Here is a 26,614-nt window from a genome sequence, read left to right as displayed (position 1 = left end):
CACTCTATCCCCTCCACCCCATGCTTCCTCTTTGGTGAGCATCAACCAAATTTATGATTTCAACCACGCTAAATGTGGCCCGCTATCTCAGAAAGTGTTTCTCGGAGCACCCAATCTGGATTTCAGCACTTTACTGCATTTCCCTAAATATTCCTACAGCATCTTAAACCCAACATGTGCAAGACTAAATGATATTTTCTTCTAAACAAAATCCTTCTGTGCATCATCATATTTAAATGAATGGCAGCGTTGTCCTCAGAGACTCTTACATTATTCAGTTTGAGTCCATATCCATCTATGCCTCTCTGCTGGAGGTTTCTGAAATGTAGCAGATTAGAACCATGGCCATTTTATTATATTTTACATTTTTTGGAGTCAGGAATTTGGCAGGTGTTTTAGTCCACTTTTTTGCCACTATGGCTAAAAGATCTGACCAGAACACTTGTAGAGGAGGAAGAGTTTATTTAGGGGCTCATGGTTTCAGAGGTCTCAATCCATAGCGAGCTGGCTCCATTCCTTGGGGCTCATGGCAGAAGAGTGTGGCAGAAGAGTGTTGCAGAGAGACGAAGCTCACTCACATATCAACGAGGAAGCAGAGACTCCACTTGCCAGATATAAGTATATACCCCAAAGTCACGCTCCAATTCCCACCTCCCCCAGCCATGTCTTAGCAATTCTGTAACCATTCAGTTAATCTCCACCAGGGGATTAATTCACTGATTGGGTCAAGACTCTCACAACCCAATCATTTATCCTGAACCTTCTTGCATTGTCTCATATATAAGCTTTTGGAGGACATCTAAACCATACTAGCAGGGTTTGCTTGGATGATTCTTAATCTTGTGATATTTACTAAAGTCACCTGGTGAGCTTCAGTTTGACTAATACATTCGGTGACTTGGCAGGGATAACTGGGTCAGTGGGACTTGCCAACCAGATCACGTGTGGTCTCTCAGGCATGGCAGTCTCAGGGTCACAGGACTTCTGGCATGGAGTCTTAGTCCTCTAGAGGAGGCACTTTAAGAGACAGGAAGTAGAAACTGCCAACCTGAGTTTGGAAACTAGCACCCCTCCACTTCTGTTGTGCTCAGTCATTGAGCAAAGCCATCGTAGAAACACCCCATTCAGTGGAGGGAGCCTAGACCTGCCTCTGGGTGGGAGGGAAGTCAGAGTATGTGTCCATCTTTAAATTGCTCTTCTGGCTTTTACCACCATGTCTGTCATCTGCTCTGTGTCTTAGCTTTTTATTCACATTGACAACACCTGAAGGCACAGCTGCATTTATTTATTTTCTGAACAACTGCAGTAGCTTCCAATTCACCTCTGTACTCTCCTTGAAGCAGCTTCCTAAGTCCACTGCAGTGAGGGTGATCTTATCTAGGAGGGTTCCAGCACTAATTCCCTGTGGTAGCTTGTCCTCTATGAATGAAGACCTCGCAGCTAATGTAGTTTGCTTTCCAAACCTGAACCTGCTCCTGAAGCTCCTCCTCTGCTCCCTTTGTACTCCCTGGTCTGGATGAGCCCCGTGCAACATTCCAAAGGCACTGCATCCTCCTTCTGTCCTCTGCAATGTGACTTTGACTCCCTTCCTTGGCATGGGATGGACTTTTGGAAATCTCTGTGGAAATCCTCTTCATCCTTCAGGATTATACTCAAATATGAACTGCTCCAGGGACCTGTCCTTTACCTCTCTAAATAGCAGGAGTACTCTTCCTTAACTCCTGTAACCCTCCAGGTAGGGTGACTGTTATGTGTTAGGAGCATTTCTTATTTTGAAGCTTGTTAATCATTTAAATGGACAAGAATTTTTAAATACTCTCAACTCCAATGTAATACCTTCATTTGACCCAGTAGGTTCTCAGTTTAGATTGTGTTTAAGATTCCTTCTCTAGCCAGAATATTTCTAGGCAGGTCATCTATTAAAGGACATATGTATCAAATATGGCATTATGAGGGTTTTGGGTAGAGTAATCCTAATCAGGTTATTTGTAAAGAATAATGGTTGTATGGTTATCAAATAGAATGTTTTGAATGTTAAAAACAAAAAAGGAATGAGCAAGAATTTTTAAGATTTCCACATAGAGCTTTATGTTTGCCCAAGGGAGTGGTGACAAATTTCCAAGGTAAATCCAGTTGATGGTCACAACTGTTCAATTGGCACTGCTTGGAAGTGACTGTGGTACTCAGTGGAGCTTAAAACTTGGGTTATTGCATGAAATTAGAAGTCTGTATACACACACACACTCACACACACACTCACATACACACACACACACACACAATCTGGAATATCACGGAGGAACAGACTCTGCCTGAGGTATCTAGGGCCTCTTGTCTCCACAAATCATAAACTTACAGTTAAGAAAACCTGAACTCACGTTCACCAGTCGTTCTCCTCTGTGTTCCAGGCACCTTTCACACATGAGGGGAGCACGAGCTTCATAGAAGGCAAGCACCCAGAGTCAAAGACCCCGGCCCACCATGAAGGGTGCCTGCGCCATTGCATGGCTGTTCTCAAGCTTGGGTATGTGCAGACTCGTGCAGCCGGAGGCGCAGGACGCTGCCCAGTGCCAGAGAGCTGAGCACCCCGTCATTTCCTACAAAGGTAAGGAGCAAGCATGCCCCACCTGAGAAGTGACGGGCAAAATGTGGATTCCATTTCACTGACAGAGGATGATAGAGTAACTATTGCTCTACTGCCCCGTGGTCTTGATTTGGACGTTGTTTAAGATAAAGGCAACAACAAAACTCCTCCATTGCAAGATTTCCATAGCCAGAAACTGATCGCTACTTAGTGAAGGATCCCAGAAGAAATTTCTACCATGGGTAGCAAACTCCTATGACTTGAGGCTGCCTTCATTTACAGATGCCGCAGGTCTCCTGGGAGCCAGCGGATGAGAGTGTAACCTATAAAAAGTACAGCAAAACCAACTAAAACAAAAAAGCCTGTATGTTTGCATTTCCCAACAAAACCTTATAAATTCCCTGTAAAACTCACCCCTTGCCTCTAACATTACAGAGCAAAACTGATTCCCAGACTCAAGTTATCTCCATGGAAATCTAGGGCTAGTGAATTGGTCTGTAAAACCACTCTTCTTTTCTTAAACTCATTTGAATTTAGTGAGGGTCTTTTTATCCCAAACACTTGAAGCATTTAGGATGAAAAAAAAAAATCAGTCTTTGCCCTGCACGCAGGGCTCTTACACTGATCTTGTCAGCCTAAGTCAGATACTGTATTTTACTGATTCATTAAAAATAGCTTTGTATTTTCTTACTTCTTAAACTTTATACCATAAGCTTCAAATATATATGAAAGTAGGGAGAATGGTCTAAGGAAAACCCAGCCCCACACTTACCAATTCATGGCTCATGTTTTTTTGTTTTGTTTTTATTCAAACCACCCCCCATGCTCCATCTATACTCACCAAATTACTTTTATGCTAATTTTACAATTCTTATAATTTTTTCATCATATTTCAGTTTAAAACCATTAAAGATAAGGATTTTATAATAACATTCCCCCCCCAAAAAAAAATCACCAAACAAAAGTAATTGAGTATAATCATCAGATATCTAGGGATCTTGAAAGGTCTTGAGTGTTAAATAAGCCCTGATTCCTGATTTCTGTTTCTTCCTTTTCTTTTTTTTTTTTTTGATAAAATCAGGATCAACATGAAGTCCATTAATTTCAACTTGTTAGTATATTTCTTGAGTCTCTTTTGCTGTTTTTTGTTTGTATGTTTGTTGTTGTTAGATGGTGGCCTTTCAGCCCAGTGCCACCTCCTGAGATTGGTCCTGAGTTCTTCTGACAGCCCCCAGGCTGTCTTTGAAGTCACTCATTTCTGGCTGCTGGGAGCATGAGCAGTACCCACAGCTAGGCTTTTAGTGGACAGTGCTAAGGAAAGGCGTTTTCCGAAACGCAATTACCCTAAGCTCCTTCTGATACTTCCAACTCGACTCCAGGACTCTAGGTCCTTTCTTAGCCTCTTCCATTTCTCCCTTCTCCTCTTGTTTTTCAGCCTTGCAGGGGATCCCAAGTGGGCAGGCCCCATGATTATCCCTCTACCCTTTCCACAGAACACGTTCTCTCATTTCAGAATAGGAGCTCAAAGCCACTCTGGTTGCTTTTGGTTATTGAAAAGCCTTTAAGATATTTTCTCTTCTTGGTCCTCAGGATGTATAGTTCATTGGGGGAAATCTAGGAGACTTAATTATCTCTTTAAAATCATTTGAAATAATTTCCTTCTGTGTAATAATTTCCTACACCACTAGTCCTAAGTCAGTTACTTTCTTTTGTTGAATTTTGCTTTTGATGTTTAAAAATTCTTCATGTTGACATTAAATTACTATGTAGTTTCAAGGTAAATTAATGAAATGTGAGTGTTTGGAGGGCTCTATCTTTGCTCCCTGTTTTCCTTTAGTCACACTTTATGATTTATACTTCCTTTGTGATATAAACAAAGCAGTATATACAGCATTATGAAAAAACATGTATTCAAATCTCTCAGATAAAAGTCAGCAGTTGTTCCTAGGAGCATTTTGGACACAGTGATGCCTGGTGGATACCACGCCCTGGTAGCACACAGGAATTGACACCCTTCTGTTTGTGGCTACGCCACTGTCCACCATGGTGAGCCCTGATCTTCCCTACTCTGTGATGCTTAGGTTGTTTCCTGCCATGGGCCAGCACAGGTGGTGTTTTGGTGAACAGTGCTCCCCACAAGCATTTCTTTATGCAGAAGCAGGGTACCGTGGGAAGAGGTTCCAGGGTCTCCGAGTGATTGTGTAGAGCTTTGCAGAGGTCGCCCCCTTCCCTCTCATGAAGCTTGCCCCACCTTGTGTTCTCCCTGCCCTGCATGTTAGGATGCAGTTTGCTGCTGTCTTCCTTGTGGAGCGTGAGGTCAGACCTATGATTCATAAGTGGCATTGTTACGGTTTAGATATAGGATGTCCCCCAAAAGCTCGTGTGTGAGATAATGCAAGAAAGTTTATGGTGAAATCATTGGGTTATAAAAGCCTTAGATGAATCAGTGCATTAACCCCCAGTAACTGTAGGCAGGTCGGGTGTGGCTGGAGGGTGGTCATTGGAGGTGTGCCTTTGGGGGTTATATTTTGTCCCTGGTGAGTGGAGCTCTCTCTCTGCTTCCTGGTGGCCCGGTTCTGAGCTGCTTTCCTCTCCCCCATGCTGTTTTGCAGCATCTTGGGCCCAGAGCAATGGAGCTGGCCACCTATGGACTGAGACCTCTGGAACTGTGAGCCCCCAGATAAACTTTTCCTTCTCTAAAATTGTTCTTGTCCCATCTTTGGTTCACAGTGGGGAAAAAATTGATTAAAATAGGTATCTTGTCGTATTTTTAATTTGTGTGTTTTTAATTTTGAGGGAACAGTCAATAAACATTCATTGGGTGTCTGTTAAGGAACAGGGTCTGTGCTAAGTTTTGAGGTGATAGAGGCAAAATTCCCTGTTAAAAAAATGTCAGACTGTTATTAGGTTTGTGAGTAAAAAGGACCACTGCATTACCTTCTGTCAGGTGTCTGCACTGGGTGCAGGGAGCTAGGGAGGAAGTAGCTAGGGAGCAGTAGCTAGGGTTGCAGGAGGGGCTAAGGAGGGTTTCCAGGAATGTTGTTAAGGTGTCTGTGGAATCAGGAGGGGAGAGGTACTCCAGGGAGAGGAAAGGGGCAAGTGATGAGCCCTGGAGTGCAGGAAGGCAGCTTGCAGGTCCCGGCAGGCATCCCGAACAGAGTCACGGCTCCTTGGCTGAAGTTATGGGGGAGGAAGTAAAATGGAAGAGGCTCATGTGGTTAGTGGGAGCTCTGAGTGTGATATGCACCTTCCTGCACCTTGACTGCAGGCAGAATCCATCAGAGAGGCAGATGTGAGGGATGTGGTAATTTTGGAATGAAAAGGCTGCCTTCCTTTGTGACTTTGGAAGGAATTGCCTAGTTGAGAGCAGCACTTTGGAACCAGGGAAGGAGAGCTTTTCAAGAGGAAGGAGGCCATCAGATTACCCACTGATGCAGTGTTCCAGAGGAGGCAGAGTGGCACCTTTGTGCTGGTTGGCTGAGACTTTCCAGGTTGTAGCACTGAAAATCCTCTATGCCCGAAACTGGGACCCTTAGGTGCCCTTCCAGAAATTCTGCCAGTAATGGAGTGTCTTCGTTCTATGGTTGCTACAACAAATTACCAAAGATGATTGGCTTGAAACAAAAGCAATGTTCTCTCTCACAGTTTTGGAGGTTAGTGATCCAAAATCAAGGTGTTGGGAGGGCCTTGCTCTCTCTGTAGGCTCTGGGGAAGAACCTTCCTCCTAGCTCCCTGTAGTTGTTAGCCACCCTTGGCTTTCCTTGGCTTGTGGGAGCATCATCCCATCGCCTGGTCTGTGGCTCTGTGTTCTCCCTGTATGTCTGAGTCTTTTTGTCTTCTCTTACAAGGTCACCTCTCAAACAATCTCATCTCAAATGATTCCTCTACAAAGGCACTATTTCCAAGAAATGCCCCACTCACAGGAACCTGGAATTAACTTCTGTGGGACACACTCCCGCCCATAACATGATATTTATTAGAGTAGGTCTCAGGTGATGCTAGCAAGAAGAAACCTGACGGTTGTGGATAAACGGAAGGTAAAAAAAATTAGACACAAAGGGAGGGAAGTATTATCTCAGCCAGGCAGGGACATGAGACCAAGAAACAGCTTTTAGAAAAAGCATTTTTAAATCATCCTTCTGTGGCCATGACAAAGAGCCAGGTGAAGGAAGGGGCTGAAGAGAGAGAGTGGAAGAGAGAATGGAGTAGGCAAAGTTTCTGAGCAGTGGGAGGGGCGAGGATGCTGGGAACAGGTGAGGAGTTATCTCCCAGGGGAGAGGCCAGGGCACTCAGGATGTAGCTGTTAGTGGGTAGAGGGCGGGAAACTCTGAGTCCTTCTGTCTTGGTGGAGGAGGAGGCAGCCATGGGCCAAGAGTCTGAGGGTTCTAGGAAGGAAGCGCTTCTCTGAAGGAAGGATAAAACTATTGATGAAACACACACCAGAAGTTTCCTTTGAATGGTGGAAGCCCAGACAGTCCTGGAAATAGCTTTTGTTACTGCTCAGTAGGTGGCCACCATTTGCATGAAAACTGGAGAGAGTAGGCTGAAACACTGATAAGGAAGACCAAATGGAAGAACTGGAGGGTTTTGACTTTAAGGTCTTGGTTTCCACATGCATTTAAAAATGTCATGATTTAGTGTTATGCACCAGGGGTATTCTGCTGGAGCCTGCTAATGAGGTGGACGGCGCTGCATTGACCTCTTAATGCGCTGAGCACACTTTGTCAACGTCTTGCTTCCGTGTACCTGGCCAGGCAGAAGATGCTGCCTGGATCTTTTTTCCCCAGCCTCTGTGAAATATTTGCCACCATAGGCTCGTCCTGTCTAGAAGAGTTCATTGCTCAACACGCCTAACAGCTTGCTGTGTTTGCAAGGTTGTTCCCCTGACTGCGTGCTCTGGAATATTTATCCCTGACTGTGCCACCCATTACCTATGCCCTATTCATACTTATGTCCTTGTCATTTTCCTAAATGTCTGTTCCAATAAACGGGGAGGAAATAGTGACCCATCAGGCAGCATGTTTCCCAGTGTGCTTACTGAGTCTCATAACCATCTCTGAAATTAGTTTTAAATGTTTAATGTCTACTTAAGGCAATAGTGCCATATTCTGCTTTTGTTTGTTTATTGATTAAGGTTTACCCAGCATGTTGGCTATTTACAGAGTGTGCTTCAGTAATGGGAATTGGTTTATGGGGAGCAATTTCATATTTCGAAAGACCACTGGCGGGGTGAGTCATGCCATACTCTGGCTCCCTTTGCCTTGAGTTTTAGTATCATGACGAATTAGGAGGACTTTCTTTAGTGTCTTTGCTGGCACTGTTTACTATTAAAGTTCAAGATGACTCTTGCCTGCAGAATCAGGCAGGGCACTACCAATTTGCACTCGAGGTCCCTGGGATCTTTGTTTTTAACTCTTTGGTGTTGTGCAGAGTCTTTCTACATCTGGGCTCATTGGCTGGCCTGAGAATTGTGTCAGAATATATGGAAGAGCTATGAGGACTTTTGATAGAGAATTAGCACTGAGGGAGCTGGATTCTGCTCCTGCCTGGGTCTCCCTGGGGCTGAACTGGGGAGTCCCCCCTGGCCTTCTGCTGCCTTCCCCAGGGACCCTGGATTCAAAGAGTTGCCTTTGTTCCCACAGGTGCTCTTAGGCAATCGAAAGGGTTTTAAACTTGAGGTTTTATTCTGGTACCACAGTATGAATGAGTATTTTTAATGGACCCTTTATTGTTCTTTCAAATCGTGTCCTTGTATTGCATCATATTTATATGTGTGTTAGATTTGTTTTGCTGAATGTTGACAAGAAAGAGTAGCACACACTGTATAGCTCTGTGTTGACGCATCGTCCTGTTCATTTGCAGGGGTCCTGGCCCCCCTTCCTTGCTGAGGCCTTTTCTACCCTCACAAGGTGGCTATGTGTGCATTTTCTGTTGCCTTGGGAGCTCCCTTCCTGCCCTTTCTCCTGCCTCTACACTCTTCCCCTTGTCCTCTGCACAAGACCCTGGCCTCTTGGCCACACCTGGCCAGTCAGCTGCTCCTCTTTGGGCTGGAGAAGACGAAGTCTGGATAGCCTTAGTTCCCCTCCAAGGCACAGCCAACTGTCACCTGTTAGAAAACAAAGCTGGGGCTGCCAGAAGGGCCCGGGGAGTCGTTTCCGTGACGGCTTCCTTGAGTGGTCCTTGGCTGCATGTGTCTCTCATGGCTCCATATGTGTCCCTCAATCCCCACGCTCCCTGGGTTTGGGCCGGCTGGTGTCTGACGTGCCACCAACATATGGAGTCATGATCAAGGTGGGGTCTTATCTCTTATCTAGGATCTAGTGTTCCTGTTGCTCTAGATATTGTCTAGAATACCTACAAGATTTCAGAGCTTCAGAATTTTGGAACATAGAAACCTTGGGACAAATTGCTTTCGGTACCTCTCTCCCTTCATCTAGTCTCAGGTCTGCCACTGTGGCCTTCGGGAATCCTGTACATGGGATTGAATGGTGGTGCCCTACTTTCTTTGAAGAAGAATTAGGAACATTTATTTTAATTAAAAATAGATTGCATTACATTAATTTTAATATTTAGTTTGGATATTTTCATATGAACCTGATTAAAATATAATGAGATACTGCTGACTGTTGAGACTTTCTTGAATGAAACCTTTTTCTCTATAGAAACTGAAATTCACCTAAACCAGAGTGTTCTCCTCTTTCACTGTAGGATCTGAGGTTTTGCTTCTGAGGGTTTACTTAAAGAGGAAAGAATTGTGATCATTCTTTAAAAAAATCCTTGGTTCATACATAATCTGTGTTTTATTATCATGCCCATGACTGGAGATTTTACTTGACAGAGGTCAAAATCACAAAGGCAAAATACACAAACTTATATGCAAATGAGACACCAAGTACACCACCTAATTTTTACATTAAAAACTGCACTTGGTGTGCATTTCTGATTTTACAGTGTGGTGCTAGTTTTCTACCTAGAGAAATGGTACATTAAAACATACAACTTTTCCACCCTAGAATACAGGTACATACCGATTACTCCTGAGTGCCTAGAGAGACTGGAAGAAAACAAACATAAAAGCAGTGTAGGTTATTAATTGACTGAGTATTGGCTCCGATTTCTTGATTATACTTTTGTGTTGTTATCGATCACTGGTGAGAGCCTAGGGGGTCTCTCTTGCACACTTTTATAAACAATGATTAGGATCTGACAGAAATGATTTATTGAGTTGTGAAAAATCTTTAATTTTCATGTCACTATTGCATCCAGTCCCACTAATGAAATAATTGATAAGCTTGAACATCTATATCTTCAGATGAAATTTTAATTGTCTTTGATCAATTTTTCTTGATAGGGAAATATTTTTTATTACTCAAATCTTGAAATGGATTGATTTCTGTGTGAAGTAGTTCAATGTAATCAAATTAAAATTGGAATAAGACTTTATAAATTATTGTCAGGATTCTGATTTAAAACAGTGATTTCATTTGGCCCGAGTACCTTACTATCTTTTATTTATCTTTAAGCAGAGTGTAATCTTTCTAAGCATTAAAATGGGCAATTCATCTGTTTGACATACTGAAGATAGATAAAATCTCATCACCCTTATTTTAAGTAGGAAGAAAAAGCTGGAGATTAAGTGTAGGTGCATATATTTTAAATTTTAATTGGGTAGTGCTTTTCTAGCTCCTCTTGCTTCTAATATCAGAGCCAGATTAGCAACTAGAGTTCCGTTTAAGAGCAAACTTCATGCCAACTCTTGCAGAGAGCATGGAAGAAATTCCTGATACCAATAGGGCCAAGAAAAGACTACAGTGAGGTTTCTAAATTTCATTCATTGTGTTTCCTAATTTAATCAACACTTAGCATGTTTATTTTCTAATTTAATCAACACTTAGCATGTTTGTTTTCCTGTGTTTTTTTTTTTTTTTTTTTTTTTTTTTTTTTTTTTTTTTTTTTATCATTGGGTGAAGGAGGGCCAGAAGGTACACTCTGGCTTTGGGAGAATTTTTTCTTTAGTTTCTCTTTCTCTCCCAGCTCCCCCATGAGATTCAGGGACATGTCTAATCAGGAGCTTTGCAGGAGGCAGGAAGCTTTGCTTTCTTATTCATAACCAAGAGCATTGCCAGGCTCAGTGTCGCCACAGTGACACTGGGTACTGAAGCAGGGAATGAATGGGGTTTTTCAGTCCCAGGTGGGAGGAAGTCCTGGTTAGGCTGTTTGACCATTGCCACCTTGAAAACCCCCCTGGGCAGCATGTTAGAGAGCTGACAAACCTTATTAACTAAAATCAATGAAATGAGACCCTGACGCCAGGAACACTGAGCAGAGTGCTCCAGGTAGCTCCCAGAAGGAGATTAACGATTGCCATCCTCATTTGTGTTTTTGATTTTGTTCCACTCGATTCTCTGGCTTTAGCACACAGAGCATTTTAGCTTCTGCTCCTTTGAAGATAAAAGCAGAGGTCCAGTTCGTTAATAATTTGATCAATATTTATTGAGTGCATATTATGTGCTGGCAATTGTTTAGTCACTGGGTTACCCCAGTAAGCAAAGCAGATATAAATCCTGACCCACAATTACCTTCTGTTAGGGAGACAGAAGATCAGGTGTTAGGAAGTGTGTCCCGTGGTGGTGAGGGCTGAGGCAAGACACAGGGCAGGGAGGGGTGAGGGCAGGAGGGGCTTGCAGTTCCTTTGGCCTGGAAGCTTGCTACCTGTCCTTTTCATGTTCTCGTTTTTAAAAAATCAACGTGTAATATTTGTGCATACTTATGGGGTACAGGTGATGATTCAATGTATATACACGATGTGTAGAGTCCAGGGTGATTAGCATCGCCCTCTTAGACATCTGTCATGTCTGTGTTGGGAAACTTTGAACTCCTCTCTTCTTGTTTTCTATAAAACAAATCATAAATTGCCGTGCCCTCTGTCATCTGCTCTGGGAAGCTGGTCAGGGGGTCAGCTGCATTGCTCAGGCTCCTGGAACCCTGGGTTCCTGCTGTGATGCATGCAGCTGGGACCAAGGGAGCTGGGAGCATAGACAGGGTCATCTTCCTGCTCCTAGAAGCACTGGGACCCCAGATGCCTGCAGCCCAGGAGAAGGCTGTGCTTTTTGCAGATTTGCACCTGAGCTGCAGGTGTTGGAAAAGAGCCTCTCAGCGGGGCAGCTAGGGGCCCAGCCCAGGTTGCCCTCAGCGCCCTGACTCTGGGGTCACACATTTTTCCTTTTGGTTCTCCTGGGTCCCACCCTCAGTCTTCTGCTCTTCCATTTCTTACAACAGTTTCTTTTTTCTATTTTTTTTAAATAAATGGTAGTGGAATGCATTACAATTCTTATTACATGTATACAGCACAATCTTTCATATCTCTGGTTGTATATAAAGTATGTTGACACCAATTCGAGTCCTCACACATGTACTTTGGATAATGATGTCCATCACATTCCACCATCCTTGCTAATCCCCTGCCCCCTCCCTTTCCCTCCCACCCCTCTGCCCTATCTAGAATTCATCTCTTCCTCCCATGCTCCCCCTCCCTATCCCCCCAATGAGTCAGCCTCCTTATATCAGAGAAGACATTCAGCATTTGTTTTTTTAGGATTGGCTGACTTCACTGAGCATTAACTTCTCCAACGCACAGTTTTACAGCTATGTCCTACATTAGATTTCTCAATGTGAGCTACCTTGTGTAATTTCTATTTTTCTAGCCAGGTCATGACTCATAAAGACCCTTTGAGTTCAGGCTTAATGGAGGGGAGGGGGTACAGGCCACGATGGCTGGGGAAGGACAAGGGTCACGTCCCTGAGGTGGGAGCGTACAGCAGGGAGGCTGGGGCAACTGAATGAAGTGAGCCCGGAGGGCGGGGGAGCATGGGGATGAAATCAGAGGGTACCATGGGCCAGGCCTGGAGAACCAGTAAGGATTTGGGTTTTATTTTTAGTGAGATTGAAAACGACTGGAGGATTTTGAGTAGAGGAATGATGTGATCTGATGTGATTGAAAGGACCTCTTTGACCCCTGTGCTGAGGACAGACTGCCTTGGAGGAGGGAGACTGGGCTGCAGGGCACTGAAGCCCTGGAGCTGGTGTGTGGGCCTGCTGGAGATGCGCTGGCCCAGGGAGGGTGTCGTTAGCATGAGGACCAGTGCTATAATTTAGACATAGCTTATTTTGGAGATGGGTCAAGGGTTTCCTTTCAGACAATGTGTGTGGCATGAGAGAAGGAGAGGGCAAGCCTGGCTCTGGGCTTTTTGCTTGTGTAATAGAAGAGCCGGGGTGTGACCTAGTGAGGTGAGGGAGACCAGAGGAAAGGCACTTGGGTTTGGGGCTGTGGGAGCTCAGTCTTGGGCACGTGGATTTTGGGTGGCATATTCAAGGCTGGAGTCTGGAGGGATCAGCACCAGATGTCATTTAGTCATTAGATTGGGTGAGAACCTCAGGAAAGAGTATCCATACAGAAAGAAGCAGCCCTGCCAGTAGCCCTGGGCCGGGTCAGGACCGAGTTTGGAGAGACAAGACGGAGGAGGGAGAATCACAGACGTCCTTGAAGCCAAGTGAAAGCAGGGTCCCTTTCCCAGTGTGAAGGTTAGAGACTTGACTCTGCACACCAGAAAACTGGAGGCCAGTGTCAGTTTGCCAGCAGGGGAAGAATGCCTTGGTGCTGTGCACACGGGGTCCTGAGCCTGGGCCGAGATCTGCGGAGGCCCTGGGACCACTCAGCAAGTGAGTGAGCTGGAGTTCAGATCACTGGCTCAGGCCACTTATTTTGCACTTGAATGTCCCTTGAACAGTAGCCAAAGAGTTGCCCTAGTGATCTTTGAGGAATAGTGTTGTACTGAGGGTGCGACATCTTAAAGGACAAGTCCTGAATTAGGTCTGGCCTCTTAACTGAGCGAGGTTTGGCTGGCGGGTGAGGTGGAAGGAGCAACATGGGTAGGAGACGAGGAATGGATTTATGTGCTGTACCATAGACTAGTGTGGACACTGCGGATGACACGACCCTGTGCTCCCACTTACACTTAAAGCATGAGGAAGGGGACTTCCCCTGTGGAGGACCACAGAGTAGGTGAAGTGACAGTTTGTGTGTTTATGAAAATACATCCAAGGTGTACAAGGCCACATGTGCCCGTATCCCAGAGGGTACTGCAGCCTTCAGCTTGGATCGATTCACAAAATACACCATTGCAGGGATGGTTCAAACCAGATTCAAATGTTTCTGAGTTAAAAAAAAAAAAAAAAAAAACGGAAGAGAATAACATAAGCATGATTCACCCTTAATTCTTCTATTTCTTAACTCCAAAGGGTCAGTACTACTTTAAAAAAAAATCCTCAAAACGCAAACACGCAAATCATAAATCCTCAACTCCATACGAGGGAAACAAATCCTTAGGCTATAAATTTGTGGACTAAGGCATAAATCCAAACCCAAATTAATTAGCTTTGAGAATACAAATGCAAACCAAGATAGTTTTTAACTATAATATCTAATATGACTTGGAAATTGTAAACAGATTGTCAGAGAACTTCCATGTGTTTCTTCTCATATTTGTTCAAGATCTGGTAAACAGATGATTATTTTTGAAAAATGATGTAGAAAACTTTAGCATCTGACTGTGATGGACAAGGGACTTGATGTACCTTCATGCTTTAAATAACAAGAAAAATAGATACAATATTAAACGCTAAGATCTTTAGAAAGTGGACACTAGGCAGACGGCAGAGTGGGATTTTTTTTTTTTTTTTTTTTGTACCAGGGATTGAACTCAGGAACACTCAACCACTAAGTCACATCCCTAGCCCTATTTTGTGTTTTATTTAGAGACAGGGTTTCACTGAGTTGGTTAGAGCCTCGCTTTTGCTGAGGCTGACTCACAATCCTCCTGCCTCAGCCTCCCGAGCTTCTTGGATTACAGGCGTGCCCAACTGTGCCCAGCCAGAGTGGGATTTTGATCACATAAATGAAGGAAAAAATGAGATGCCCCTTGATGATCTCAGCTTGCTGGAAGGAATTTTCAAGATAGTGTAATGATGGGGAACAAAAGCAGGGTTAGGATTGTGCCAGTATGAGCTCTGACCACTTCAGAATCAAAGAAAACATCAGTAACAGAATCATATATGAAGTTGATGTTGGAAGTTAAGCAATGTAATTGTAAATAACCCATGGCTAGGGAAAAAGTCTCAGGGAAAAATAAAAAATACTTTATCCAAATGGAAATAAAATCATCGTTTAATCAAATGTGTGATATACAGATAAAGCAAAATTTAAGGGAAATTATAGCATTCTTTGCTTTAATTAGAAACAGAGAAAAATCTATTATCAATGGCTTTGAGTCTCTTTTAGAAAGTAGGAAAAAACAACAGCAAATAATATCTATTGTAAGCTGAATGAAGAGGAAAAGGAAGAAAGAGCATATAGGTCAGTTAACTGGAAAGGTTGTTATCAGATCCGTGAGATTAAACCCCATTCTTTGATAAGACCAATAAAATCAACAAACCTCTAGCAAAATTGATTAGGAAAAATAGATGAGACATAATTTATCAATATTAGAAATAAATGAGAAGGTAGAAGCACTATAGACCCCAAAAGGATAATAATAGAATATGAGGAATAAGCAATTTCATGCCTGAACTTGGCAACTTAGATGAAATGGACAAATTCTTCATAAAATTCAGTCTATCCAAGCTCTTAAAGGACAGGCAACCCCAGGCATGGTGGTGTGTACCTGTTGACTCAGGTACTTGGAGTCTGAGGCAGGTGGATCCCTTAAGCCTAGGGTTTTGAGGCCAGCCTGGGCTGTTTCAGAAGAAAAAAAAAATAGTAGAAGAAAAAGGCAAGCCGACTCATTTTATGTTCATTAAAGCGATTTAATACGTTTTCAAAATCTTCTAATAAAGAAACTTTAAACCCACATAACTTCAACTGTGAATTTTGCCAGATATTTAAGAAAAAAAAAATGATACCAATTCTATCCAAACTTTTAGGGAGCAGAACATGACAGAATGCATTCCAACTCATCTAAGAGAGCAGATTCACCCTGGTGTGAAAGCCAGACAGGACATACCAATATGCAACACTGCCAACCCGGATCCCTCTTGAATATGTGCACATGATCCTTAATATCATTTAACAGTCAGACCCTCAATTTGTAAAACAGGATAATGTGTTGTGTCTGAGTGGGTTTCATCCAACAAAGTCAAGGTTAGAGTATTGCAAATATTTAACATTTGAGAATCAGTCCATGTAAATCAATGCCATGTTTGACTAAATTACAAAATAATTATCTCCACAGTTAAAATTTTGACAAAATTCACCACACAGTCATAATAAAAACTAGGAGTAGAAACTATTCACTCAACAATACAACAGGTATCTGTAAAAATGCCTAAATCTAACATAGTACACAATAGTAAAGAGCCAAATGGTATTCTCACAAGGATGTTGTTTACTGTTTTCTGTTTTAGGGCTTTTAGTTATCATTATATTTGCCATTGCAAAAGATAGTAATCAGTAAATAATGTAATATAAAATAAAAATATAGAGACAAATAATGGACATATAATTGGAAATGAAAATTAAAGCTGCCTATTTGTTAAAGAAAATTATATACATAGAATATCCAAATTTAGCATTTAAAAATCCTATTAAACTAATAAGTGAGGTTCTCATAATTTTAGGGTATGTAGTGAGCTTAAGTTCTGTATTATCAACTAACAATTGCAAGTTGAAATTAAAATATCATTTAGAGTAGCATCAAAATAAGAAATAAAGATACACTTAATAAAATATGTGTAGTAGTTATACACTGACAATTATAAAACATTACTGAAAAAATTAAAAATATCTAAGTTAATGATATGTAATATTTACCAAACAGAAGGCCCAATATTTAAAGGTAGCAATGCATAATCTATGCATTGCAACCATATTGTATTCATTGTTATCCATAGGTTCCTGCAGATCGATTCATGATATTATTATGCATTTTATAGAAATTGAAAAACTTATTCTAGAATTCAAATGGAAGTACAAAGGGTTTTGAACAAGTGAAATACTTTTGAGATGAAAAGTTATGTTGGAAGACTTATTCTGTTGAACTCAATGTGATAAATTTCACAAAATTTTAAAGCCAAAAGCAGAGAAAAGAAATAGTTCTGTACGTATGTTATCAATTTTCAATGAAGGGACCATGGTAATTAAGTGAGGAAATAGATGGTAGAATTTAACAAATAGTATTGGAAAAATTGCACACGTGTATACATATAGCCAGCATCAAACTTCACTGCACACAATGTTCAAAACTGACTGATATGGAGCATAGTTTTAACAAACTGAAATTATAAAGCCTCTGGGAGAAAACATGGGAAAAGTTTCCAAAATTTTGGTTTACTTAGCTAGTGTTTTAAAAAAACACAGAAAAGAAATTTGATAAGTTGAACTGCATCAAATTATAAGCATTTGCTCTTCCAATACAGCTTAAAAAACACAAGCAAGCCAAAGACAATATGTAAAAATATTTGAAAATGCATATCTAATAAAGGTCTTGTGTCCAGCATAAATAAAAATACTCTATAACTTTATGATGTGATGAATGTAATCCAATTAAAGTATAATGAATGAGAGATTTAGATGATCAGTTTGCCAAATATTAACATCAAAGCATGGTGAAATACTTTCACAAACACAGAAAAGTGACTAAAATTAGAACACTGATAATACCAAGTGTTGGCAAGGATGTGGTGCAATTGTACTTTTGTTAATTATGTGAGAAGGTGGAGTCTGGAAATCATGCTGCTGCTGCTGCTTCAAAAGTTCCAAATATATTGGGGTCCCAGCAAACCCACTCATAGATATTTACCCAAGATTAATTTAACGTTCAATAACTTTTACACAAAGATTTGTACCCAGAAGTTCAGGGAAACTTTATTTTGATAGCAATAAACAACCCAATATTTATCAGAGATAGACACATTAATTATGTAAGTGGAGTAATAGTAGGCTCTAAAAAAAGCAAACTACTTATAAAGACAGCAAACAAAAATTTTGGATGAATTTCTAAAACATTATGGTAAGTGGAAGATTTCAGATACAAAAGCAACCTAATATTGTATTGTCCTTATTATGTGAAATTATATGGAAGACAAGACTGACATAGGAGAATGACTGTTGATGGTTGTTAGGGTACAGGGTGAGGAAAGAAATTGACTGCAAAATACATTCAAGAAAATTTGAGTTGAGACCTTTTTCATATTTTCATGAGGTAGTAGAAGCAAGGTTTACATACTTTTTAAAAGTCATTAAATTCTATATTTAAATATGCAAATATTTTTGTACTTCAAAAGATACTTTAAAAATAGGGTAAGTTCCAATTCTGATGAAGAAGCATAGCCTAGTTAAGAATATTGAATCCAGTAATTAAATTGCCTAAGAAATTGCCTGAGTTCATCCAAACACAATGTCACATTTCCTTGGCACTGAGACCAGGCATTGTGTATGTACTTTATAATGAGAAAGATAATTATGAACAACGTGTTACGTAACATTTAATAAAATGCATATGTGGAGATGTGTTATGAATGTATTAGTGATGCTACTTGAAATTCAAGATACTCAAACCAGGACCCTCCACAGAAACTGTTTCATTAGTAATGTTTGTTTACAGAGCCATTTTAAGGGCTAAGAACTCTACAGTTGACATTAACTAGATATAACAGAGGTAACTGATATAGTCGGCCAGTTTCCTGAGCACTGCCCACACTCAAGGGTAGTGTTTAGAGGAAAATCTTCCTGACTCTTACCTTTTGAGAAGGTGTTATCCCATCTGAGAATTGCTGATTTGTAGATTACATTTGAATTTAAGTGATAATAATACTTCTTGGAATTAGTAGCTTTTAAAACCAAGGAAAGGGAATGTGGGAGAGATATATTTAGTCACAATACCTTAAGTGGTGAGGGCTGCAGTTCTTTTTCTTTGAAGGTCAAAGTTCCTACAGGTGGTTCTTCACAACTTCCTGTGGCTTACTTAGGAATGGGGCAGTGAGAGGACTCTTGGTACAAAGCAGAGCTGCCCAGGGGGACTTTCTATGACGCTGAGAGTCCTCACACTCCATGCTAACAAACATGGCGGCCATTCACCCTGTGCAGCTCCCGAGGAACTACCCGCCACTATTGAAGTAATGGATCTTTAATTTAATTTAATTTTATTTAGTTAAATTAAAATATGATCGTCACTTGCTGACAAGCATGTTGCGCAGTGCAGATATGAACCTTTGTGCACCCGCACAATTTATAAGAGCAATTGATGGGGACTATTTTTCCTTGTATGTCTGTGCAGAGGTTTTTGTGGCCTGGTGTTCTCTCTGAGTCAGTGTTTTGGAAAACATCATGATTCATGTTTAAAGACTACTGGGCTAGCAATTAAAAAGCTGTAGTTTTTAATCCTTCTGCTATTAACTACTTCTCTGATAGAATGAAAATATCATGTTGGCTTATCTTTTGATCTCAATCTTTAGGTGACCAATGAGTATAACAGTCATGAAAAGTTTCTATCACGTTGATATTTCTGTTGCCCTTTAAACTAGCAAAGTGAAGTAGTTCCAGGGACATTCTTTGTCTGTTCGAGAAAATTCATCTCTTGATCCTTAAACACTAGCGCAGCAAAATTCTGTATTGCAAAAACACAAGAGAAATTGAGATTTCTACTAATAATGTTGACACTGACCTCATTGTTATCATAAATATTTAGTAGGAAAATTAATGTCTTTCCAAAGAATGAGGCTTTGACCTTTCATTTACATACATTTCCATAATTAATTGCCATGTAGAGATTAGAGTCAAATTCCACTTTAGACTTAGTTCTTGTTTTTGGTACCTGCAGTTAAACAATTCAGAGATAAAATACAGCTTTGAAGTCATCAGTGCCTTAAAATGTAGAAATCCTTGCTCTGAAAGTTCCCTGGCTTCCAGGCTACTGTATCAGTTAGACATATTTTGGTTGTAACAGATGACTGACCAACTGAGTACTTTCAACCCTAAATGCATGTATTGTTCCCCCGATAGGCCGACTTGGGCTGCCTGGTTTGGGATCAGAAGCTGGATGGGGTCAGTGAGGACCCAGGCGATTATTTTCTGTCACCCCCACGGAGTTGTCTTTTGCTCCTTGTTTGCTTGGTTCCTTGCAGTGCTCAAAGTCAGGCAGCAGTGGGAGCCTGGGCAGGGGCTTCTTGACTCATCTGTTTCATATCAAAAATCAACAACAAAAGCAAAAGCTCTCCTAGAAGATGTGTAGGATTGTTTACTTGTAGGTGGCCAGAGCCAAGACACAAGGCTGCCTTGCTGTGGAAGTGGAAAGGAAGAGGTGCGGGGGGAGGGGAGGTAAGCAATTTTAAGCTCTGGAGTCTAACAGGTCTGGGACTAGGGTGGGGTAGGGTGCAATGTTGAAGGGTGCCAGAATGTTCAATAATCAAGTGATATTTAGAATAAAACAATATTAATGCAAGAAAATCCATGATGGACCATCTCTCCAGATTTTAAATAAGCACAGGCTCAGTACAGTTTCCTGCCAAGCCCTACCGAAGTTCCAATATCTTTAAAATTGCGAATTTGCTCAGCATGGACTGTCTTGCATTAATTTAGACCTTTAAAGTACTGTTTATCTTGGCTGCTGGGTTTTTTGGGTCCCTCTTAAATTCTGCACTATGGGAAGATGCTCACCAGCCTTGCTCTTGCCCCAGCCCTGGTCACTCAGCAAAACTAAGTTCTGTTAGTACAGAAGAACTCTTCTAGGGCAACTCAGCTGGCCTCAGAGCTGTGCCTCGTGGCTTCTACAGTTTTTTCTGGTGTGTTTGTTGCATGGAACTGATGATGCATGTCTTTTTGCATGCCTCCTAGAATACACCTCTCTCCTTTTATATTCAAAATCCTGGTGGATCAATAAAGTGTTCATTCTTCCTATACTTCACACAAAGAAGCTTTCTGAACAGTGGGTACTCGCGATGCATTTTTCATTCAATAACCAGCCAGGCACTCTCCTGACAAGAAGCAGAAAGCTTGACCTTAGCAGATTGTTCCCAACCGAATCTGGGACACCAAAAAAGAAAAAATAATTTCTCATCCTTGTGTTTTCTTATATTTTAAAAGAAATGCTTTTGAAGTGCTTGGAATTCCAAAGATGAATTTGGAAGCATAGAACCCTCTGAGGGTGCTTTCTGATGTCTTGTGAGATAACACAGGGCAGGTGATGAGGATTGGACTCCCTCTGAAGTTCTCAAGGAACCATCATAGCATAAAATTGTGGAAACTCTAATTAAACAATGTGAAAGTTGGTACAAAAATTTTCCCTTCCCATAATTTTGATTCCAGTATGTCTTTGGTCTGATTAAATACTTCTTGATGCTGATAAGCTGTTTACTTGAAACCTCATAAGCTTTCTTCCCCCTCTGGGGGTGTGATAAAAGCAAGCCATCTCTCACTGGGAAAGCTTTAGAATTCGATTAGGATGTTGCTGGCGAATACAAGCGATGCTCCTTCAACAAAAATTTTATATGAAAAAATTTCCTCTAGACCTGTGAAGCCTGACTAATATAGATGTAGTGTAGTAGGAATTACATGCAGGGCTATAAAATAAGTTTGTACTAAGGGCCAAATGTATTATTCACACCATTTATACAATATAAGTTCTTTACTCTTGGAGGCATCTGTGCAAAATTGTTCAATGTCTTCTTTGATTTTATTCAGTGTTTGAAAGCTCTTGAGGGCAATGCTTGGAATTTAGGGAAAAAAGAGTAGAGAAGAACATATGGAAATAATAAATGTGTATAGTTGGTTGTTAAAGATGCCTGCTATGAGAAAAATTAACTTACACAGCAGTGAAAGAAAGAGTGGGAAGATTATAGTGAACTTTGCATGTGTTTATCATTACTGTTCTTATTTAAGACTTCCCCTTCCTCCGGAGCCAAACTTGGACACCCCTGTTTTTTTTTTTTTTAGTAGCATTTTTTTAAGGCAACCAATGAAATACTATGTTTTTTTCTCAGCTATATCCTGCCTAGTCACCCTGCCTACATCCATATGCCCCATTTCTTCTAGCCACTTGAGATGCCTTTTTTATTTTTCTTTGATTCAGCCACCCATCACATGAATTTAAAATAGCTTTGGCAGCAATGAGCAACTGACCCTTTGTGGCTCTGTATCTCTTGGCTAGGCCCATGTAACTGTTGCCTGGGTTTGGGGGGAGGAGAGATGTGGTTGGATAACATTCTGTGTGTGGTTTGCTTTGGAATTCTCAAAGCCTCTAGCTTCCCCTACCTTCATACTTATGTGAAGCTCCAGTTGGTATCACCAAGAATTTCACACTCCAAGAGAGAGAAGGATTTCTCCCAAAGGAGGTGTAATTCTATTACGCAGCAATAGCTCAGTGACTTCAAGCCAAGTGAAAACATTTGCTAGTTTGGAGCTATTTTTTCAGTCTCTGGCCATCTGACCTTCTAGAACTTCTCACATCCTGGTGATTTTCTTCTCCCTTGTTCCTGCCCTACTGTGTAATTGTGACCTCCCCTTTCCTACTGCGGTAGGTGGGATAGCAGCCATTAACTGTGTGTAAGCACAGACCCAGCAAACGACTGCATCTGCCTCTTTGCTCTGTTTGTTTTTATCATCTGTGGAACATTAACTGACCAGCGTGCATAGATTGGACAAGAACCATCTTCAGACAGAGTGAAACAGATTTTATCAGTACTTGGCAACAATTTCCTGTGTGCTATATTTATTCATGTATAGATTAGAAGGACTTAGGCTTTTTAGAGTTTGAGACAAAGCTCACTGGACCACATAATCACAAAAATGACGTCTGAAGGACCTAGCATGGTTATAAGATCTCATAAGAAAAAAAAAATCTGCTCTTATGAAATTTATAGTAGAATCCTGGGATCTTTAATTAGTGGGTTTTTTCAACTACATTAAAAGGAATAAAAAAATTAAAACTGAACAATGAGATTGTTCACATATATGCTGAGAAACCCCAAAGAGCGCCTCCTAGGGGCCGGGTGAGGTGCAGAATGGTTTCCAGGCAGCTTGTCATTTCTCCTGGGCACTCACAGGGGCTTTTGCACGTGATGTTTAAGCTTTGATGGAGGCTAATGAGTCTCTGATGTGACCTCAGCGATGCAGTGCAGAGATCCCCTCAAACTGGACATTCATTCAGCACAGGGGCATACCAAAGACAATGACATCCAGTGTGTAGACTTAAAACCATGGGGTGAGTAGATTTGGTTCATGCTCACTTTAGTCCTTAAGTTGTCCTCTTTTGGATATATGTAACTGTTAAAAAAAATTTCCATTAGCAGTTTAAATTCTATTTTAAAGAAGCTGATGTGAAATAGGAAGAACAGACTTAAAGTGACATTTCTCCTCCCTTAGAAATTAAAATGTAGATATTTATCAACATTAAAATTTGGAACTAGCTCCCAAACTAATTCTCTCTGCCCTTTTGGGGTAGTGTTCTTTGTTACTCTGGAAATGATATAAGAACAAAGGGAGGATGGTGATTCTGTAAGATTTCTAGCAAAAAGTTGACTAAGTTGATGGGAGAAATCCCTTACCCTCAATTTCTTGTGGTAAAAAATAAGGAGCTGCCCCAAAAGTGTGAAAAGGAAAGCCCCAGGGGATAGAAATTAAAAAGAGGAGTCAAGACTGGAAGAGTCAAGAACTTGTAGGCAACAAGTTCAAAGGCCTCAGGGTTGAGGTTGGAAAGCCTACTTGGGGTGGGGGAAGCGGCTGGGGCTGGGGCTGGGGCTAATGGGCAGGGAATGCAGAACTCAACTGTGTACACAAAGTTAAAAGCCACAGTGAGTCTTTCTACTTTGAAAGTGGAAGTTTGGAGGAACTGCATATCAGCCTTCCAGGAAGAGGGAAGGAAGCTAATTGTGGGTGAAAATCATCTCATGAAGGGGAAGTGAGTGGCCTCCAGACCTGCTCTATGGACTCCTGTGTAGTGTCCAACAAGTCCTATACTTTCCAAGGAAGGAAACAGGACAAAACACCTAACCCCCACTGTTAGGGTTAGAGAGTGCCCTCTAGTGTTCTCCCCACACCAGGGCATCTGCTCTTGTGGCAGAGCTCCTGTGAGCATTGGTGATCATCGTCTCAGAGGCAAAGAACTCACACACATGACGCAAGAAATGGCTCCCAGAGACACCACACACAATCAGGGGCACACTGTGTCTCTAGATCCACCTATCAGACCAACTCCCGACATATTTCAAAACATGAGACCACAGGTAGGATCACAATGGTCAGAGCCAGGTCAGAACGTGGATGAGGCAGAGAAGAGATGTATTATGTATTGGATAAAAATTCTGCAGGAATCTCTGAGAATGTAATGCAGAGAGAGGAACAGATTAACCCATATTTGAATTCAGAATAAGAGGTTTATGTAAGTATTTATCTAGAACTTATAATGTAAAAAATATATAATTCAGTCCTACATAACAGAAAACCTGGAGACCATGATGTAGTTAAATCACTTTTCCTCTTTTATGAACAGAACCATATATTCCGCTGTTATTTTCAAAAAGGGAAGTATGTGGTACTGCATAGACTTGAGTTTTAAGGGAGATGCTCTCTATTTACTGTTGTCTTTGAAGTAAGTACTTTATAGATGTTGCTGGAGAGAGAGGCTACATGTTTAATTCTCTGCTGCCCAAGAATGCATTACTCTCTTCAGTTGACAGAAAAAAGTAGAAAATCAGGCATTCCAAAGATAAATCATCAACTGTCGGACAAAATTATCAAATACAGAACATTTGTTATTCCTGTTTCTTGCTCTTCTTTGCTCATTATTTTTTATCATTCTACTTTCCTTGTATGAGTGATGTACGTAGTAATATATGGCTTCAGGTTTTTCTTAAACTGCAGTAACATGTGTACTTGGCCCATTGCAGTGCTTAGCTTGATGCACAGAGTATTATCGGAGCTGTTATCTTAAGTTTAGTCTTATTAGTTTCACCATCACTGAAATAATATTCCCGAGAGTTTGCACTAAAGATTCATTTCCTTTGGAAACTTGTCTTGTTTTAAGAAGCATAGGATTCCATAAAATTTATTTATCCTGGGCATCACCATCAAGAGAGCACCTTCTTGGGTTTCTCCCCTCTCTTTAGAGTGGCTTTCATTTTCTCAATTATATGTATTTTGAAAAACACCTTTACTTACTTTTATAATACAGAAATGAGTCCTGTTCAAAATCCCCTCACACTGTCAAAATTCTGAAGATCCTGCCTAAAAGCCCATCAGTGTCCTCAGTGGCATCAAATCCCATCCCCACAGCTAACACTTTGTCCGTGAACTGCAGGCATGTGTGGGCACTCAGTGCTACCCACTGACTCACACAGAACAGTCCAGAGGAGATAACAGTGCAGGGGCGAACGGAGCTTCATTTGGCCAGCAGTTCTTTGACTCACAAAAGTCACACAAGCCATTGCTGAGAGAAAATATCACATTTGGAGTTCTTATTTATCCTGCATCTAAAAACTGGATACAGAAGATCTGTCCTTATCTTTCTATATAAAATTTCTAGCTAAAGTCCTAATATGTGTTACTGCAAACTTAGGAAAATCGAATCACCCAGAGTTGTTAAAGGAATGGTTTTCAGATTGTTGCTGTCCTTAGTTCCTGGGCACTCTGCCTCCTCTGCTCCCCTGGTCCTTAATCTTGAAACAGGTCGAATGCTTTGCTCTTAAAGGTTAACTCCTTCTATGTTTGTTTGTTTTCCCTTTTTCTCTCTCAAGAAAACAATTATTGAGAGGTTTGCTGTTGGGAACATTTCACTGCCTAACAAGTCAACCTGGTGTGGTGTAAAATATAAAGACAGAATAAGTTCTTATTGGCTCAATTTTGAATTTTTTAAAGGAGTGGACTTCAGGTGCAGAGAAATAGTGTTATAGGGGTAAAAGTCACTCTGTGGCCTCCAGGAGTGGGAGGGTGGTGCCCTTCAGATGCCATAGAGTCAACCTGTTGTCAATGCAGCTTCCGTCTGGGCATGTTGGGAAACCCCTTCTCTGACAACTGTGTCAAATAAGTCATGCTCTGGAGAAAGGCGCAACCCCGCCAGAGTTGGTTGTCTCAAAGTCAAAGATGCCTCCAAAATGTGAAAGAGGAGGTCAAGAGGAAGTACTTTCTTTTAGATGACTAAAGGACACCTGTAAGCATTTCCCCCTCCACTTACATAGCCAAGGAAGAGGACTAGGAGAGGTTAAGTGACCTGCTCCTGAGCCGGGGTGTGTATGTGATGAAGCAGGGAACAGAGCGCTCACCTCCTACACCCACTGGGTCTGGTGGACAGGAGCTGCTGCCACGGAGCTCCCCTCCCCATGCGTGTGCTGGTGCTGAGGGTTCCAGATGCTGTTGCATGGGAGGGGAAATGAGCTGAGCCCTGAGGGACAGGAGCACATTCCCCTTTGAGCTTGTTAGGAATTTCCCATTGCTCTGTGGCTGCCCCATCTACAAGTGGACTTTGAACCAGTGCTTTCCTTCTGGAATCAAAAAGTTTAAGGCAACTATGTCATCATGTACCTCCCTGCCCCAAACAAGAGATCTTTTCAAGGATTCAGGTATAGGGATAGGGACATAATTTGGTTGGTAGAGTGCTTACCTCACATGCACAAGGCCCTGGGTTCCATCCCCAGCACCACACACGCACACACATGCACACACACACACACACACACACACACACAAAGAATTCGGATTTATTGTTTAAACAACTGAGTCCTCCATCTCTAGTTCTAAGCTTTGTCTTATTTTCCAGTATCATTTCTTTCATCCTGCAGAAAACAATAGCAACAAATGTTCATTCATTCTTCCACGTATTCAGCGTTAACTGGTGTATTTATCCTTTGGACCAGTACCTACCTGTTCATTCATTTAATGCACTTGTGTTGAGCACCTGTTCTGGGGCAAGCTGTGCATTAGGCACTTAAACGTAGGGCAAGCAGCTCACCTACAATGCAGAGGAGAAGACAGATGTGTAAACGCAGAAA

At 41.4% G+C, this 26,614-nt stretch overlaps 1 protein-coding gene across 1 annotated transcript in view; it reads left to right on the top strand.

Annotated features, from left to right (window-relative positions):
* Positions 1 to 26,614, top strand: part of Sema5a (semaphorin 5A) — a 446,744-nt gene that overhangs the window by 162,934 nt on the left and 257,196 nt on the right. Inside the window, exon 3 of the mRNA XM_026397069.2 lies at positions 2,409 to 2,605. Within this exon, the coding sequence (XP_026252854.2) occupies positions 2,482 to 2,605 (124 nt within the window). The 5' untranslated portion in view covers positions 2,409 to 2,481. The remainder of the gene's footprint in view (positions 1 to 2,408; positions 2,606 to 26,614) is intronic.

This window comes from Urocitellus parryii, chromosome 1 (assembly GCF_045843805.1).
Source record: "Urocitellus parryii isolate mUroPar1 chromosome 1, mUroPar1.hap1, whole genome shotgun sequence".
In the NCBI taxonomy this organism is placed as follows: Eukaryota; Metazoa; Chordata; class Mammalia; order Rodentia; family Sciuridae; genus Urocitellus; species Urocitellus parryii.
This window is presented reverse-complemented; position numbering and strand designations above follow the sequence as displayed.